The 17,385-nt window shown below is 35.6% G+C and overlaps 3 protein-coding genes across 6 annotated transcripts; 2 read left to right on the top strand and 1 right to left on the bottom strand.

Annotated features, from left to right (window-relative positions):
* Positions 1–417: 417 nt before the first annotated feature.
* On the bottom strand, positions 418–4,777 carry LOC122036247 (TATA box-binding protein-associated factor RNA polymerase I subunit B-like). Its single transcript, XM_042595515.1, has 4 exons — positions 4,022–4,777; positions 3,144–3,947; positions 2,083–2,207; positions 418–1,134 (listed from the first exon to the last, which is right to left on the bottom strand). Exons 1-4 carry the CDS (start codon positions 4,674–4,676, stop codon positions 571–573), a joined length of 2,148 nt encoding a protein of 715 aa, XP_042451449.1. The 5' UTR covers positions 4,677–4,777; the 3' UTR covers positions 418–570.
* A 262-nt stretch (positions 4,778–5,039) lies between these two features.
* On the top strand, positions 5,040–13,236 carry LOC122036248 (protein SMG9-like). 4 transcript variants are annotated; one of them, XR_006127337.1, is made up of 9 exons: positions 5,040–5,369; positions 5,571–5,679; positions 7,261–7,376; positions 8,080–8,199; positions 8,310–8,399; positions 9,382–9,512; positions 10,743–10,986; positions 11,585–11,816; positions 13,103–13,236. XR_006127337.1 is itself a non-coding variant. In XM_042595517.1 (8 exons), exons 1-8 carry the CDS (start codon positions 5,112–5,114, stop codon positions 11,735–11,737), a joined length of 1,218 nt encoding a protein of 405 aa, XP_042451451.1. In that variant the 5' UTR covers positions 5,040–5,111; the 3' UTR covers positions 11,738–12,104. The 4 variants fall into 4 exon arrangements, 2 of the variants coding, with proteins under 2 accessions (XP_042451451.1, XP_042451450.1); XR_006127336.1 differs by having other exon boundaries at positions 11,585–11,822; positions 13,103–13,231; XM_042595517.1 differs by lacking the exon at positions 13,103–13,236 and having other exon boundaries at positions 9,385–9,512; positions 11,585–12,104.
* Positions 13,224–17,297, top strand: LOC122036251 (cell division protein FtsZ homolog 1, chloroplastic-like). Its single transcript, XM_042595520.1, has 6 exons — positions 13,224–13,468; positions 14,202–14,301; positions 14,835–15,064; positions 16,245–16,412; positions 16,495–16,728; positions 16,821–17,297. Exons 1-6 carry the CDS (start codon positions 13,238–13,240, stop codon positions 17,067–17,069), a joined length of 1,212 nt encoding a protein of 403 aa, XP_042451454.1. The 5' UTR covers positions 13,224–13,237; the 3' UTR covers positions 17,070–17,297.
* The last annotated feature ends 88 nt before the right edge of the window (positions 17,298–17,385 follow it).

The raw sequence follows: 17,385 nt of genomic DNA, 5'->3' as shown, positions 1-17,385 counted from the left end.
TTATCAATATTAAAAACCATATTAAGTAGCACACTGGTTTCTGTACATGAAGATCCTCATTACTAAAGTTATAAAGACAATTTGCTAATTAAATAAGATAATGAGAGGAAATTTTTAATTTTTTTATGATTAATATACAGAGAACTTATGGTAATAATTTGATAGATTTTGAAAAGATAAAAAGTCAGCTCCCTCCTTTTTAAAAAAACTTATTATTTTTTTTTCTTTTCACTAAAAGGTCTCAGAGTTTAAGGAATGAGATGCAGCTTCAGAGAGTTAGTTGTGTGATTATCTAACATGACAGCTTCCAGGCTTGTAAAAAGGATTTGTTGAGGTGATGTAACCAACTTATTTGGAAGAACGAAAATGAATTAGTGCTTCGAATAAGAAACTGTGAGCCTCACTTCACCACAAAAAAGAAGTTTCATGAAGTTTCCACCCCTAACCACTTGACTGTTAGTTATAAATTAATCCTATAATTTACCTCTTTTTACATAATCTGAGGACAGATACGCTTGGGGTGATTAGTATCCAAAAAAAAAATACAAACTCTAGTTTTCGGTGTAAGCATTATTCATCATGCATCTTATGCAAAAGATCAGCTAGTCCATTCAAGCTCATATCAATTCGTTGTTCGAGCCAAGCAAGCCTTCTCTCAAATTTCTGTACACCAAGATGCATTAGCTTGATGTCAGCCTCAGCAATCTTTGCACAAGCCCTTAGTAATATGTAATAATCAGCATGTGCAGCAAAAGTAAGTTTGCTATCTATTTTCTTTCTACGGTAGCTAAGATAACCATCTGCCCTAAGCCGAACTCTTGGTGGAAGGTAATGAAACCCATGTTCCTCCATGATTATTTTCATTCTTTCGACTGCAACATTTCTCAAGGGTTTCAATGATGAATTACTAACTTCAGGTTTCTGGATTGGGGCAGCAGAGTTACATGGGATGCCATTTTGATCGGCTGTACCAACATAATCTTCATGGACTCCCTCTCTGCTTGCATGTTGGATGGAATTGTTTTGTTCTTTTGGCTTCTTCAAGTCAAAGAATGAAGTAGCAGGTACTTCGTCTCTCTGTCTCTTACCATTTGATGCAAGAAAGTCAACTTTTTCATCCTTATGAGTATCATCCTGCGATGGGAGTAAAATTAACTTTAGAAGCAAAATCACAATGAAAAAATCAAGGGAAGAAAAATGTATATTGTTTTAGTTGGTGACAAGCAGATTTGCAGTGCATGAATATGCATACCAGAAGATACTCATCAAATTTAGGTATGTTTAGTTAGAGAAATATTAGAAGACATTAGCTGCTGATATATAAAACAGCCTAATGCATAATTATTACCATTGGTAAGATTCATTCATACTTTTATAATAATGTTTCTAGAATCCAAGAAATATCAAATTTGCATAAGAAGGCTTAATCCCAAGTGCAGAGCTTGCTTTTTTTTTTATCATCAAATCCTAGAACATACACTTCGAATATTTGTAATTTTTTAAGGAGCACCTAGTTCATGGAATGACATATTCCCATGAGGAAAAGTATATACCAATTAAAGTATATACCAATTAATGTGTTCCACGAATGTATTGGATGAGACCGTAAATTGACAGCGTAGGAATGCATTCTTGGTTACATGAATACATTGATAAGAATATGTTTGACAAACATGTCATGGGAATATACTTTAGTGTCGGATATTACCTTCAATTGCATCATCATGATGCAGCTGTGTAAATCTCAACTATTTAAGGCCAGCTATAAAAAGGATATCCCTCCATCGAATTCTATGCATAAGATTAAGGTCTCTTAAACTCACCTTTGATTACATTACCTAGAATTTTCTTTGGTGTATAATCTTTGTTGTTTGAGCATATTCATATTATTTAATCATTTTATCACCTTATTTAATTATTCACAAATAGTAATATTTTTTTATACTTCTAGTAACCTCATACATTCATCATAGCACACAAAATATTAAGATAACAATACCTCAGTCAACTATTTCAATTGTTATGCAAAAGAATCTGTAGTTGTCAAGGAGAGAGACAAAAGAGCTGCTGAGTAATGAGTACCTCTTCCTTCTCATATATTTCCCACAGTCTTTCTATTAGCGTTTCTTCGTCATATGAGTTTGTCATTCCGGCCAAAATAACATTACCGGAGTACTTGAGAAAGGATTTGAAGTCTTTTGAATAGTCTGTCAATAATATAGTACATGTTAATTGATGGAGCACTAATAACAAACTGCTTTGGCTATGCCTGATTTGCTGGTAATCAAAGAGTAAAAATGAAATGACAACATGCGAATATATAATGGCAAAGAATGACTGATATAACAAATAAACAAAATTCTCAAGAAAGAATTCCACTTTTCCTATTGCTTTTGAAGAAATTCTAGTTGCTCAACTTTTCATTTGTTTTAATATAAAGAATACTCAATCAACTTAGACAATTGTATCAAACAAACTAGAGCTTAGACATAAAAGCCTAGGACATCAAATTTGAATCAACTCAAACATAAAAGCTTAGATCTAAGCATCTTAATCAACTCTGACCATTCTATTTAACAAACTAAACTGAAACACAATGAATGACGAATGGGGAAAAAATAATGCCATGGTTGCAGCACAGCCAGGGAAGTGAGTGATTACTTGACTAGCTAAAAAAGAGCTGGTACTCCTTTATCAAAGTAAACCAGCTTAAAGAGTCAACTTTCGTTCAATCAAAGTTCTTTTGATGTTGCATTTCAACAGGATCCAAACCACTAAAACTTTCATATTTCATTATCAAGCTACACCTCGCACTTGACTAGCCTAAACCAAACTAACATGACAACTATATGTTGTACTAATTGACCAGTTTTAGGAACTATAGCTAAATGTAATATTCATTTCACCTGGTTTAGGAGCTACTAGCAGAAGGTAAGTAAACTCCAGGTTAAATCTTCTTAAGAACTATAGCTCCAATTATACAAGTTGTCTAAAAACATCTTACTATTTTATGAACTTAGAAATGAAAATTTTCAAAATAAATTCAACCTACAGGAATGGAAACTGTTTGAAGGACTCTTGCAGGTATCAGTAATGTAAATATTAATCAACTATTAACAGGACAAATGCTTTAAATTAGTTACCGTGCACATTTCTGACCCTATCATAAGTAGCTTGAAGAACGTCCAGCAGCTCATTGACATTGAAATATGAATTTTTTATGTATGGCAAATGGTTAACTTCGGAAGAAACTTCTGTCGAACCACATTCTTTAGCATCAGAACTCTGACTGAAGCAATCATGAATGGGAGTTTGATTGCTTGGAGCATCTCTTACATCTGACAAAGTCTTTTCCCAGAATCCTTGGCCGTGTATGTTATACAGCATTCGTATTGTGACAATTAAAATTGCCATAACACAAACACGAGTTGGTAACTTAGAAACATTAGAAGACAACCAAAGATCTGGAGAGATCGACCACTCATAAAGACGGCATGCGTGTGGAAGTATACTCTCAATTGGAAGGGAGAGATCTTTCAGATACCGAGATGCAAGAGCATAGAAATTCACAGAGGGGAGGTGTAGTCCAATTGTTTGGGCAATAGAACCGGCTATGCTTTCCATCTGCCAAGCTCCAAGAAGTCGGACAGGTCGGAACATGAGCCTTGAACTCAATGGACAAGAACTTTGAGGATTTCCGAGGTATTTATCAAGCAACATATGTGCTGCGAGATATGGAAGTTTTGCCTCTGCTGCCCATCTGTGAATATCAGTCGGCAGAATTGCTTCTCGTGCAATATGGCAAACCAAAAACGAAATAGACAGTGAAGAATATACAGGTACTGTCTTCCTCAATGCACGAAGCCAAATATATACAGCTTTCTGTCCATATGCATTCCGTGGATCTATGCATTTAGTTCTATCGCGCTTCACAGTTTTCTTCTCTTCTGTAATTGAAACACACATTATCTAAGTTAAAACCTTGCTTGAGATGAATCATACAGATGGTGAAAACCTATACCTGGTCTTCCAGGGTGTGCTTGGGCAAAAGCAGCCTCGGACACCTCAATCGTCTTCCGTGCCCAACCTTCATCGAACACTGCAGATGAGGCCACATAGCGCAACCAGATAGTCCCTGCGAGACCGCAAATTATGGGGCTCACGCCGAACTTCTCTACGAGCGCTTCGCACTGAAGCTGAAGGATCACCTGTAACCCCTGTATGTATCGCATCCGGATCCCGCTTGCGAGCGCGTCCGCGTTCGAGCACGGGCCCGTTGGGAAATCCCTAAGCGCTGATGTCTCTTCCTCGAAGCCGTACGGAGTCCCCTTCTGTTCCTCCTTAGGGTTTCTCCCGGAGGCGTGCGAATTGGCGAGTGAGCGAAGGATGTCATCTTTGCGGACCGCGGGGGTAGGGGTCTGCGACTGGGTCCGGGCGCGGCTGCGGCAGAGGTTGTAGAGCGCACCGGATCCATGGTTGTCGCCCAAGATGTCCTCCATAGCAAATCCAGTGTCGACGACGTCCTTGCTCTGGTAGCCGCACATCTGACAGTAGTAAAAGCCATCGTCGCCGCTGGCGAAGTCGGTGCTGCCGCAGGAGTCGCAGTAGAGGCGGGGACCGTCCTCCTCGGCCTTGACGCCGGAAAAGGCGGATACGTCCCAATCCATGTCCTCCATCGCCGGCGAAGAAGGGCCAGAAGAGGGAGGATGGGAGGCGGGCGGTGTTGAACGCCGTTTCGGTTCGGGTTTCCGAGGCGATGCGGCGTAAACCTCGAGGGTATGGCATTGATAGTTATGAGGTAAGATGTTAACAATTTAAAATGTTTAGAGTTTTTTTAGTAAATTTAAAATTACGGGTTGCCTTTTGAAAACGTGAGAAATTACCAGAAGCATTTTGACGTAATTTCATAAAATCAAAGGGGTTACAACATAATATGAAACATAATTAAAAATTAAAGATGGGACTGGGCTCAGCCCGGGAAAGAAAGTTTATTCGGATTCGGATTCTGTGTCTTATCGATTTTATTTGCGCAACCGGATCCAAAGTAGCAGTCAAAATCCCTCCCCTTCTGCTCGCGGCGGACGTGCCACTTTCGCTCGACGCTCGCCGGAATGTCAGGCGGCGCGCCTCCTACCTCAGGGATCCCTCAGGCTCCCTCTTCTTCGTCTTTGTCGTCGGGGCTTCCTCCTCCCCCACCTCCTCCTAAGATTCTCCTCGCCAAGCCAGCGGGCGGTGCAGCAGCAGGCCAGAGGCTCGGCCGGGAGGACGATCCCTCCGCCGTCGTTCACCGCTCCCGAAATGCCCAACAGCCCGGATCTTTAAATCTTCTCTCCGAGTCCTGGGAGTTTCACACCGAGCGGATCCTTCCGGTTCGCGTTTTTCTATACTTCGCTAATTCGCTAGCATCCTTACTCGTTAGTCCTAGGTAGACGAGGTTTGTTTAGCAGTGGCGAAATTTCAAACTGATGCCTTCTTCATTGCTGGATTACCCCCCTCGTAGTTCATCGTGAACAGTGAACACTGATGAAGGACTCTGACCCGATGATCGTTTTTTTTTTTTTTTTGTGCAGTTTCTAACTGAGAACACCGATTTCACTGTAATTGGAATTATTGGACCACCTGGGGTTGGTAAGTCTACTATCATGAATGAGCTTTATGGATTCGACGGAAGCTCCCCAGGTATAAATCTTCCTGTTTTTAATGTGTTAACTGTTTTTTTAGTTTGAAAACTCTGGTTGAAGTAAATAATGTGATTTGGAACATTTTGTTTCTTCTTTGGTTGACCCTTTAGGAAGGTATCATCAAAGAGTCTTATAAGCTTATCCTTTTTAAAATTCATTAATTTTTCCATAAACAAGGCGCTGAATGATGAGTTTTGGCATAAAAAATCAAGATAAAAATCCAGTTCTGCGTGTCTTGTGACATATGAAGTCCTTGTATATATTATTTTGTTATCTATTTAATCGCATAGATGGAAATTTATTGTGTGATTTGTTATGTCTTTTGTAGATCCAGGTAGCTATGTTGTTTGTTTTTTTTTGGGATTTTTTTCCTGTCCTATCCTTCTGGATTTTCTATAAAGTCCACAATTGGCCTTTTAAGAGTACGAAGCTGAAACTTTAACAACTGAAAAATGGACTGATTAAAGTATTATTTCTCCTTATTTTGCAATGTGAACTCTTGGTTTATTTCAATGCAGGAAGTTTTATTACTATTATTATTTTAAGGTTTCAGTTTTCTTAATAAAAAAAAGCCCCCAGATTTTGTGAAAAGCCTAGCTGTTAGAAATGAATGGGCACTGTGCTTCATATTTTCTGAACTTAGATGCAAGGGAAAGAAACTTTGAAGCTTAAAGAACACTCATCCAAAACACAAGCTAAAAGATTGCTTAGCTATCTTGAACTTCCTATGAGTATAATGCTAGAAGTACTCAAGATATTCCCTACACATCTGTTAATAATACAATTCTGGCCTTTTTTTTATCCCCACGTTGCCACTGAACCAAAAGCATTTTCTTGACAAGTTGGTTTAGAATGTGGAGTAATTCATTATTGTAAGTTTATAATTCTAGACCCAGCAACCTTAGCAAATTCATCAAATGAAAACAAATTACTACATTATAGTACTCAAACCCCTGGCATGACTATCGGATACGATTATAGATTTAGATGTCTTATATTTCATTTTATATCGAATTTTACACATGATCAATTGAAATGCCTATAGCAAGTTGGACTTCTAGTGTCAAAGTGTCGGATGTGTACTGTAGGTATTAGAGACTTTTGAGTATCAGAGTTCCTAGGTAATAGAAAACGCTGTGAATAAATACTCCTAGATGCAACAAAATTTGGAAAATAATCTAAAATAAATCAAGCCCGTGGTAGGGGAGAATATTGCTTCATACTTTCTTTAAGTGTTCAATGTTGATCATATAATATGGTATCCCTACATGTAAAATGACCATGAGCACAGAAATGTCATTTCTAAATGCTGTGTAACAAATATCCTCCATGCAACATTGCTGATGCCACACATGCTAGGGTATCGTTTGCTTTGGGAAATTTTAGCATTCTAGTGTATATTAAGTATTTTCAGATTAGATTTTTTTTAATTTACATTTGTTCGTGTATGCACTGCTGCCCAAATTTTAGCATTCTAGTGTATATTAAGTATTTTCAGATTAGATTTTTTTTAATTTACATTTGTTCGTGCACGCACTGCTGTGGACTGTCTTCTGAAAGTGCAAAAATGTTATTGCAGGAATGCTTCCGCCTTTTGCTACACAGTCTGATGAAAGTAGAGCAATGGCAAAACATTGTACAGTCGGTATTGAATTGAGGGTATCATCTGAACGACTGATACTTCTTGATGCCCAGGTTAGTTGATGTGTGAGTTTTTTGGTAACTTAGATGCATGCATGTGATAGGATCTGCACTTGGAGCATCATACCTTTCGTTTTTAATTCAATTTCATGACAGAATATGATTGATTCTAGAACAGTATTCACCCAGGTTTTTAACACTTTGTTCTTCTCATTCAATTTTCTGCTTTAAATTGCACATAGAGGGATTTAACTATTCATCTTTTCAGAGTTCATATAATGCTTGATAATGTAAACTATCTCCTCTTTCATCTTTTATACAACCTTGGAAAATTTTGGAGGTTGTCCTTCGCTTGCTCATGTTCTCTCTTCATACTATTTAGTGTTTTGATATGGCAGTCAAATCATTCAATTTTAGTAATTATAGAAACTTGATGATTATATTGGTGTACATTGCACCTCTTGTCCCAAAGGGCGGCATGATTTGTAGCATATGGATTATCACTTCTATTTGAAGTGTAACCCTTATCAACATTGAAGTTTCTTAGTTTGGTTGTTTAGTATAGTTTCATAGAGATCACTGGAGGTATAAGATTCATGTAGTCAATCCCATATAGTTGGGCCAGAGACGGCTTGATGATGAGCTGCATAGCACTTTAATTTGTTTAAGAATGCTTTGGTGCTGTTTCATTTACTAATTTTCTGCTCTTTTAATATCCTTTTCTGCTTATATTTGTCAAACTTTACTCTATATGCAGCCAATATTTAGCCCTTCTATATTAGTAGATATGATGAAGCCTGATGGTTCATCTGCTATTCCCGTTTTGACTGGAGAGTCCTTACCTGCAGATTTAGCTCATGAACTGATGGGAATTCAGGTTAGATATAGAATCAAATCCATTTCTATATATATATTTTATTATCTGTTTTAGTGGTTTCTGATTTAGCATTTTTTTCTTTTGTTGGGTGCTGCAAGAGACTATTCTAGCTGGGTGTGTTTCTAGCATCTGTTTGCAATGTTTTGTTGGTCGTCTCAGAAGGGATTCACGACTTCAGTGTGTGGCAGCTTATGCTTACGGTACAAATTCTATCTCAAATCATCATGGTAGTTCTGGAGTGGGTAGCAATAGGTAGCCATTGCTCATATTAGAGTCCGTATGTGAACTTTAAGATTTAGTATGACATAATTTCATAGTTGTATCATCATTGAATTTATTACTTCTGATTCATAGTATCTTTTTACAAGTGAATTTCTGCAAGTCAAAACTAAGTAATTCAAATGTGTTTCTAGCAACTGTTTGCAATGCATTGCTGGTTGTGTCTGATGGGATTCATGAATTCAGTATGTGGCTGTTTATCATGGTAGTTTTGGAGTGCGTAGCACTGGGTAGTTATTGCTTGTACTGGGTATTTGTTGCTTGTACTCGACTCAAGACATGAGCTTTAAGACTTGATATGGCATAATTGCATAGTTGTGAGCGTAATTAGATTTATTACTTGAATCCATTTACACTTTCTTATTATAAAACAAGTCTCTGAGAACATTATCCAAGTATCTAATTGCATGGCATGTAATGACAGACTGAAATAGATATTCAAATATACTTATTCCATTTTAAACTAGTGGATACATTCTAAATTATGGGACTTCATGCAAAAGTTGAATGCCACATACAATAGCAAGATCATATTCCACAAGTTAACAGTCTAAGCACTTGGGGGAGAACTGAGAAAATATTCACATGTATGATCATTCATTCATGATATATTTTGCAATGGTACTTTAAAGTTACTGCATGTACTAATTTGTAAGAGCTGATTATACAAACCGACCCCTTCTTTCTAGTAGGGTTCAAATACCTTGCTTCTGTCCAGTAAACTAAAAACTCTTTGCTAGTTCTCAATCAAACTTCATTCATTGACTTCTTATAGCAACCTGTAAAGGCAAGCGCATTCAACAGCATTCCAACATCTCTAGAACTTTGTTTTGCTTCATTTTATTCAAAATTCAGTCAAATTGCTGCACATGTCGGCATTATATAATGTATTCTATATTTTAGCAGGTTGATTTATTGAAGCATGGAATACCAGAACCATCTTTACTGAATTCTGCACTAGAGAAGGAAGCCAGAGGCAATCTTCTGGCTACTAGTGAATATTTGTCAGCTGCCCTTGTTTTTGTTCATTCAAAGTGAGCATCATATTCCTTGTTCGTTCTTCAACTATCTTCTACACATTTGCCCCACCTTTTTTTTTTAGACAGGAATAAATTACTATTGGGGTGCGTTTGGTTCGGGGTTATTCTTGATAACCTTGGTTATCCATCCAAGGTTATCAACAAAAACCTTGTTTGATTTAGGTATTCGATGATTTTACCAAAAATACTCTCCGATAAGAAAAAACATGAAAAAAAAGAGAAAAAATGTAAAAAAATATTAAAAAAAAAAAATGTTTTAAAAAATTTAAAAATTTATTTTTTAAAAAAATAAATAATTTTAAAAAATAAAAAATAAAAATTTTAAAAATGTTAAAAAAATTTTAAAAAAAATTATAAAAATTTGAAAATTTTAAATTTTTTTAAAAATTAAAAAAATAAAAAAAATTATAAAAAATTTAAAAATAAAAATAAAATTTAAAATAAAATAAATAAATAAAAATTAAAATTTTAAAAATGTAAAAAAATAAAAAATATATAAATATAAATAATATAAAAATATAAAAACATTAAAAAATAAAAAAACACATAAAAAAATAAAAAAATATACAAGAAAAAGAAAAGTAAAAAAACATTAAAAAATAAATTATTAATAATAATAATAAATAATAATAATAATAATATTATGTATAGTTGGTTTTGTAACTGAGGGTAATACGGTAAAATATTAAACTAAGGTATTCATTAAAACCTTCAAACAAACAAGTTTTTGTTGCATTACCTAAGTTGAACCAAACAATATTTGGTTATGTTTTATTCCCTATAACCTTGGTTATATGATTACCTGATAATCACATAACCAAGGTTATACATGATGACTTGAACCAAACGCACCCTTGGTGTATTATCTACAACATTCAACCTGGATAGTCCTGACTTTTCAGTTTATTGTTGTAAAGTTCACGTGCACACATATAATATGAATCAAAGAGGACTACAAAAAGAAAACTGGTATTGGTCGTCTCTTGTGCTTGTAAAATTTTCTATTCAACTTTCCATGGATTTTGGTGATTTGCACATTGCTTGAATTGGTAGCTAGAATGTTTTCCACGGTCATTTTTGTTTTTATCTCGATCAACTATTACTACTCGTTTATTTAATTATATCGTTTAATAGCTATGACTCGCATTGGGACCTTCACTTGGGGTCTTTGCCACCCATATGCTGTTAGAATCTTTTTCTGACTATTTATCTGATTTTTTGTAGACTACAAAATCAAGATTTATCTCATCTTAATGGGTCACTGTTAAGGAAAGCATTGTTGCAGTTCTTCCATTCATCCTCTTTCAGAATCAACAAATCGGGAACTAGTTCTCTGAACTCAACGGCAAAGGATTCGGTCTCTGAACATCCTGATGTGTTTCTGCTCCCTGCAAGAGAGAAAAACTTGCAAAAACCCAAACCACAATTTGAGAGCTATTTTTCTGCAGTAGGAAAGCTACGGGATCAAGTAACACTCTCCACCCTTTAATCTATTGTTTGTCAACCTATTGATTTTTGTTGAAACCTGGAACTACATCATGCACTTGTTTCCTGTTTTGACACTAAGACAACGATAACAACAACAAAGTCTTTTCCTACTAAATGGGGTCGGCTATATGGATTGTTCTATATCATTAGACTCTATCCCCTATTATATTATCATTTATATTTAAATACATTTTATCTTATTTTATTATTATTAACCAAGTATTTTTTGATCTTTTTCTTGTATATATTTGTCATAGTTTCATAAATCATATTGCTAATTGGAACATTTATTACTTGTCTAAGTACATGTCCATACCATCTAAAATGTGTAGTTATCAATAGATGTAATTTTGATTCTATTTAATGTTCTCATTTCTTTGTATGTTTATACATCCACCTTAATATCTTCATTTCTTTAATTGTACTCATGTGCTGAAGTTATAATATAACATTCAACTCTATATAATATAGCAGGTCTAGCTATCATTTTGTATAACATAGCTCGACACTAAGCATGAGGGGAAAAAATGTGCTTGATTTGTTAGTGTAGTTTATGACTGCTTTATCTTTTCCTATAGGTATTGTCGATGAATGGCCATCCATTTGGGAGAAACATCTCTGAGCGTGAATGGTTGCGGAACTCAGCTAAAATCTGGGAGTTAATAAAGAAATCCCCAACCATTTCTGAATACTGCAGGACGCTTCAGGGTTCCGGATTGTTCAGGAAATAGCTTTACTCCTTGCTTTCACTGTCTTGCTTTGGGCATTAAAGTGAATTTCGTTCCAAAAACTGTCTTCTACGAAGCCCAGGTACAGGTATCGGTTACTTACGACTTTGATCGTTTATGTTAGATTCTAAGCTCACACACATTCATGGTCTTCGAGTGGTTCTTCATCAGTTTTTGGTACTCATCCAATCCGATAGTACTGTAGAGATCATCATTTAAAGTCAAGTTCTATTCTCATAACAAGTCCAAGGAAGATAATTGGGACAAGTAAGAAATTGAAGAATAGATGTCTCAATATTTTGGTTGAAGAATAATTATCTCCATATTTATAAGAAATTTAAACATGATGAATATCATCCATTGTTGATCACTAAAGAACCATAATAATAGAAAAGGATAGCTTTGTCCTTAAGCTTCGCTATTAAAAAAAATTGATCAATGTAACATTGAATCTGGGATGACTAGTTCGGTCTCGTAAAAGTTTTCAATCAACTATTAGGAAAAATCGAAAAGTGTTCATGGTAAATGACCTAGACGTCCAGCATTCTTAGTTGGCGTGTTCCATTTGGAGAATTTGTTTTTACAAATATGTTATAGTTGGGATTAAATCACGGATGTCTTGATGATAATTTGATGTCTTTTTGTTGCATTGTAGTCTAGGAGCTTAAGGTTTGTGATGTTGAGTGGACCCTTAAAATAAATTTACAGTGATCATACTCCATGAGTCGAATAATAATCTCAGATTTTTTTTATATATAATTCAGATATTCAATTTTTAATGAACTGGTTAATGAATTCATAAAAAAAAAATTTATTTGCTATCAGAGTAAATCAAGAAGAATGGATTTTAACGGACTTTAACGGACGGTCCAACATTATTAGTTTTTCAAATTTTATTTTCTTATATATTTTAATGACTGATAGAAAATATTTTTAGAGTTAGATTGGTTATTTCCAAAATTAATCAGTTTAAAAAGTTGAATATCTGAATTTAAAAAAATCATATTAATTTTAAAAATAAATTAAAATTTATTTAAATATTTACAGTAAATTTAAGTGGATTGATTATAGTTAAATTAAGGTATAATACAATGCAATCCCAAGATAAATAATTAAATTATGTGATTAATTAACTAGTTTATATGGATAATATTAAATATGGAAAATGCTATTTTAAGTATAATTCAGAATCTTTTTTAATAAATAGAATTATTCATTCTGTTTAAATTCGTTTATTATAATCTAACGATCGATTGGAAAAAAAAATAAAATTACATTTTCAACCTTCAGTTTTTGCAAAGATGGTAGAAATAGAAACATTAATTTGGTAGATTTATATGTCACACCTAATATTTCTTTAATTTACAGTTTGAATCTACAGGATTAAGCGACGATATTTTGTTAAACGTTTGGGAGCTAGCTGAAATATTCTCACTTCATAAACCCTAAACTTCGGATCTGAAAGTGTCGCACTCTGTTCCTTTCTCAGCTCTGCCCTCGTCAATGGCTACCACTTGGTGCCTCCATTCCGCCTTTCCTTCCTCCCTCCCCGCTCTCTGCGCTCCCTCTTCGACTCCGGCGTCCCAGAGGAAGGCCCTCCGGCGGCCAGTGTCTGTCACCGTCGTCCGATGCTCCTCGCCGTTCGTCCCGGTGGAGTCGGCCAGGATTAAGGTTGTCGGTGTCGGAGGGGGTGGAAACAACGCCGTCAATCGCATGATCGGGAGCGGCTTGCAGGTGCCTGTCCGTTGTCGTCTAGCTGTTGTTGCTTGGATTAGTGCTTTGTTCATTGCGTTCAGATGCAATTTTTGTTCCCGCATCCATGTGGCTGATTCAGAATACCTAAATTCGTGCAGCTCCTTTTTCTCTGCAATTGGTTTTCTGCAATTTGCTTGGGGTTAGAGTGTCGGTACTACAATATCATGTGTAATAATCTTTGATTTACCTGCGGATTGATAATTGGTATTCTCGAAAGTAATTTGTATGTATGATAAAACGTAGCAGAGCAAACTCAAATGACTTTCTCTCTTTGCAGAACTAGTCTAGACATATATTTGGTGAGTAGATTAGGTATGTATTTAGAGTCCGAATGCCAATCAGATAATTGTTATTGGTTACCTGAACAATTTTTATTTTGTGGTAAACTTATGCAGGCTGGACTTGTAATTCCATTTCCCTTAGATAAGCTGGGGATTTAGACTTATGCTCGATTGAGGTGCAATTCTAAGTGAGCAAAGGAATTTTGATTCAAGTGTTCAATTATAAGCTCACATTCCTTTGTGTCTGATTTTCTTTAACTTTTGCATCTGCAATAATATGCAATTATAACTTTCTTTGTCCGATCAATAGATGCTTAGGTTTTTGAAATTTCTTTTGTTTGATGATTTACATTTCAATAAATGCTTCCATGAATAGATTCATTAATAAAGTGGAATCTAATGCGGGTTTCCATTGCCTTGTTGATTGACAGGGGGTTGAGTTTTTTTCAATCAACACGGATTCCCAGGCACTTTTGCATTCTCAAGCAAAAAATCCGCTTCAGATTGGAGAAGTCTTGACTCGTGGATTAGGTTGGGCACTCTTGAACTTATAAATTAATATTGATTCAGCAACATCATATGTTAATGGGTACCAGATTGGTAGATGCATTACTCTGCCATTTATTTTCTTTCTATTAGAAATTAGGAAATATTACTAATGTAAGTATCAACTCTTTGTAATTCTACATGTTTTTCCTATGGATACCAATTCATATAGTTAGTTTGTCTTGCATGTGTGGTTTTTAGAGATTAATAAGATGCTAAGGACAAATTGATAGTTTGATTTAGGAAAAGATGTAAATCCTGTCGGGTCTGTGTGTCATATCATTTCACTTTTAATGTTTAACCACATCTAGTTAGGTTTTTTTATCACATGGCTGGAAAAACAAAATGATGTTGGTTATGCATGATCCGTTTAGACTTCTATATGTGAGAATAGCATGAAAGCAAAAAAAAAGAAGCATATAGGACATTTTTTCCTTGATTACTTTCTTTAGTGATAAATTGATATGTAAAATTTGTATAAATTCATTAGAGAAGCTAATTCATCACTTGAAATACAGGTACTGGTGGAAATCCCTTTCTTGGAGAGCAAGCTGCTGAAGAATCAAAAGAAGCCATTGCAAATGTTCTTAAGGATTCAGATATGGTCTTTATAACAGCTGGTATGGGTGGGGGAACTGGTTCTGGTGCTGCTCCTGTTGTTGCTCAGATTTCAAAGGAAGCAGGATATCTGACTGTTGGCGTGGTCACGTATCCATTCAGTTTTGAAGGTCGGAAGCGCTCTTTACAGGCAGGTTCACTCACTTTCTTTCTTTATATCTGCACATAGAATAATTTTTTTTAAACTTCAGGAACTATAAAAGCAGGATAAGGCTGTGTACAATGGATCCTTCCCCGGGACCCCGTATAACGGGAGCTTCATGCACCGGGCTGCCCTTCAGGAACTATAATTTCTGTGTTAATAATTCTCTAATTACGGATTATTTCTGTTCATAGTCATTTTTCTTTTCATTTGGATATGATTTGTACTTTTCACTTGTGCAACAAATACAGTAATAGCTTGCGTTGTTTGATTTTATGAAATGCGTGTGAAATATTTATATGCTGCTTGTAGATATTTGGCTACAGAAGTTCTTATAACTAACTGTGCTACAGTTTCATTGATTGGCTCTAATATATAAAGTCCTGACATATTACTAGCTTACAGTGAGATAAAATTTATTAAAGATAGAAGGATAAAAAGAAATCCTTAAATAGAGCATCATATGCAACATGAGAAGTACTTCAGTACTTTTTCCTCAAAACAGATATGATGTCTTTTGGGGGCCCCCTAAAAACATCATATCTGTTTGAGGAGAAAGTCCCCCCAAAAAACATCATATCTGTTTGAGGAGAAAGTACTGAAGCACTTCCCATGTTGCATATGATGCTCTATTTAAGGGTTTCTTTTTACCCTTCTATCTTTAATAAATTTCATCTCACTGTAAGCTAGTAATATGTCAGGATTACATATTGGAAGCAACCAATGAAACTGTAACACAGTTAGTTATAAGAACTTCTGTAACCAAATATCTACAAGCAGCATATAAATATTTCACACGTATTTCATAAAATCAAACAACGCAAGCTATTACCGTATTTGTTGCACAAGTGAAAAGTACACATCATATCCAAATGAAAAGAAAAATGAATATGAACAGAAATAATCCGTAATTAGAGAATTATTAACACAGAAATTATAGTTCCTGAATTACTGAATGTTCTTTATATTTTTATAACTTGGGTGAGGGCTTCATTGTTTTCTTGTCCTTATTAATACTTCATATGGTATGTTCCGTTATTATGATGGTAATTCTATTTAACATATTTCCTAGTTGACTCGGAAGTCTGAATGATGAAACATGTTTCTGAACTGCTTTCGTTGTAACTCTCACCTAAATAGTTTAACTTGGTGCTTTTGTAATTTTCAGGCTTTAGAAGCTATAGAAAAGTTACAGAAGAGTGTCGACACTCTTATAGTTATTCCAAATGATAGGTTGTTGGATGTCGTCGATGAGCATACTCCTCTTCAAGATGCATTTCTCCTGGCTGATGATGTTCTACGTCAAGGGGTGCAAGGGATATCGGACATCATAACAGTGAGTTTTTTAGATTTGTGTCAAATACACCTTGCAATTTCAGGGATAGTAATGATACAACTGACCTTTCCCAACTTTGCAGATTCCCGGGCTTGTCAATGTCGACTTTGCAGATGTAAAAGCTGTCATGAAGAACTCTGGAACAGCTATGCTTGGAGTCGGTGTATCTTCCAGCAAGAACCGTGCACAAGAAGCAGCTGAACAAGCTACACTAGCACCTCTTATTGGTTCTTCAATTGAGTCTGCTACAGGAATTGTGTATAATATAACAGGAGGAAAGGATATCACATTGCAAGAAGTAAACAAGGTCTCTCAGGTAAGCCACAAATTATCATACATTTTGAACTCGTTCACTTTAAAAAGTCCAAGATTTTGTTCGAAAGTTCATTTTTAATCCACAATTTGCAGGTTGTAACAAGCCTTGCAGACCCTTCTGCAAACATCATCTTTGGGGCTGTTGTGGATGACCGTTACAGTGGAGAAATCCATGTGACAATAATTGCAACAGGTTTTTCTCAGTCATTCCAAAGGACTCTCTTTGCGGATCCAAAGGCAGCTAAGGTTGTCGATAGTCATGAGAGTAACAATGTGGCGCATCCTCTGAAGTCAGCAGCAACTGCTTCGCCCTCATCTAGGTCGCGAAAGTTGTTCTTCTGAAGTCTGAAGGATGTTCTCTTGCTTGATCCTCCAGTTATCGGATAGTTTTATTGAATGCTATGTCGGGGATCAGTTTTGTCTTAGTTTCTGTTTTTCTATTCATTTACTTGTTTTCTTTTTTTTTTTTTTTTGAGTTTCACGATGAACAGCACTGGGACATGACTCCATGATTGTGACATGACCTCATGGTTGGTGATAATAATGAACAGTGCCTGAGTAACATATCTATATGGATGATATCACTGGCGAAATAGGTTAATAAACAACTGGATTCACCGTGATCTTATTTCGAACTTTCAGCATGCTTGATACTACA

Source organism: Zingiber officinale, unplaced genomic scaffold (genome assembly GCF_018446385.1).
Source record: "Zingiber officinale cultivar Zhangliang unplaced genomic scaffold, Zo_v1.1 ctg135, whole genome shotgun sequence".
NCBI lineage: Eukaryota > Viridiplantae > Streptophyta > Magnoliopsida > Zingiberales > Zingiberaceae > Zingiber > Zingiber officinale.
The sequence above is the reverse complement of the archived record's forward strand: the minus strand, read 5'-3'. Positions and strand labels throughout refer to the sequence as shown.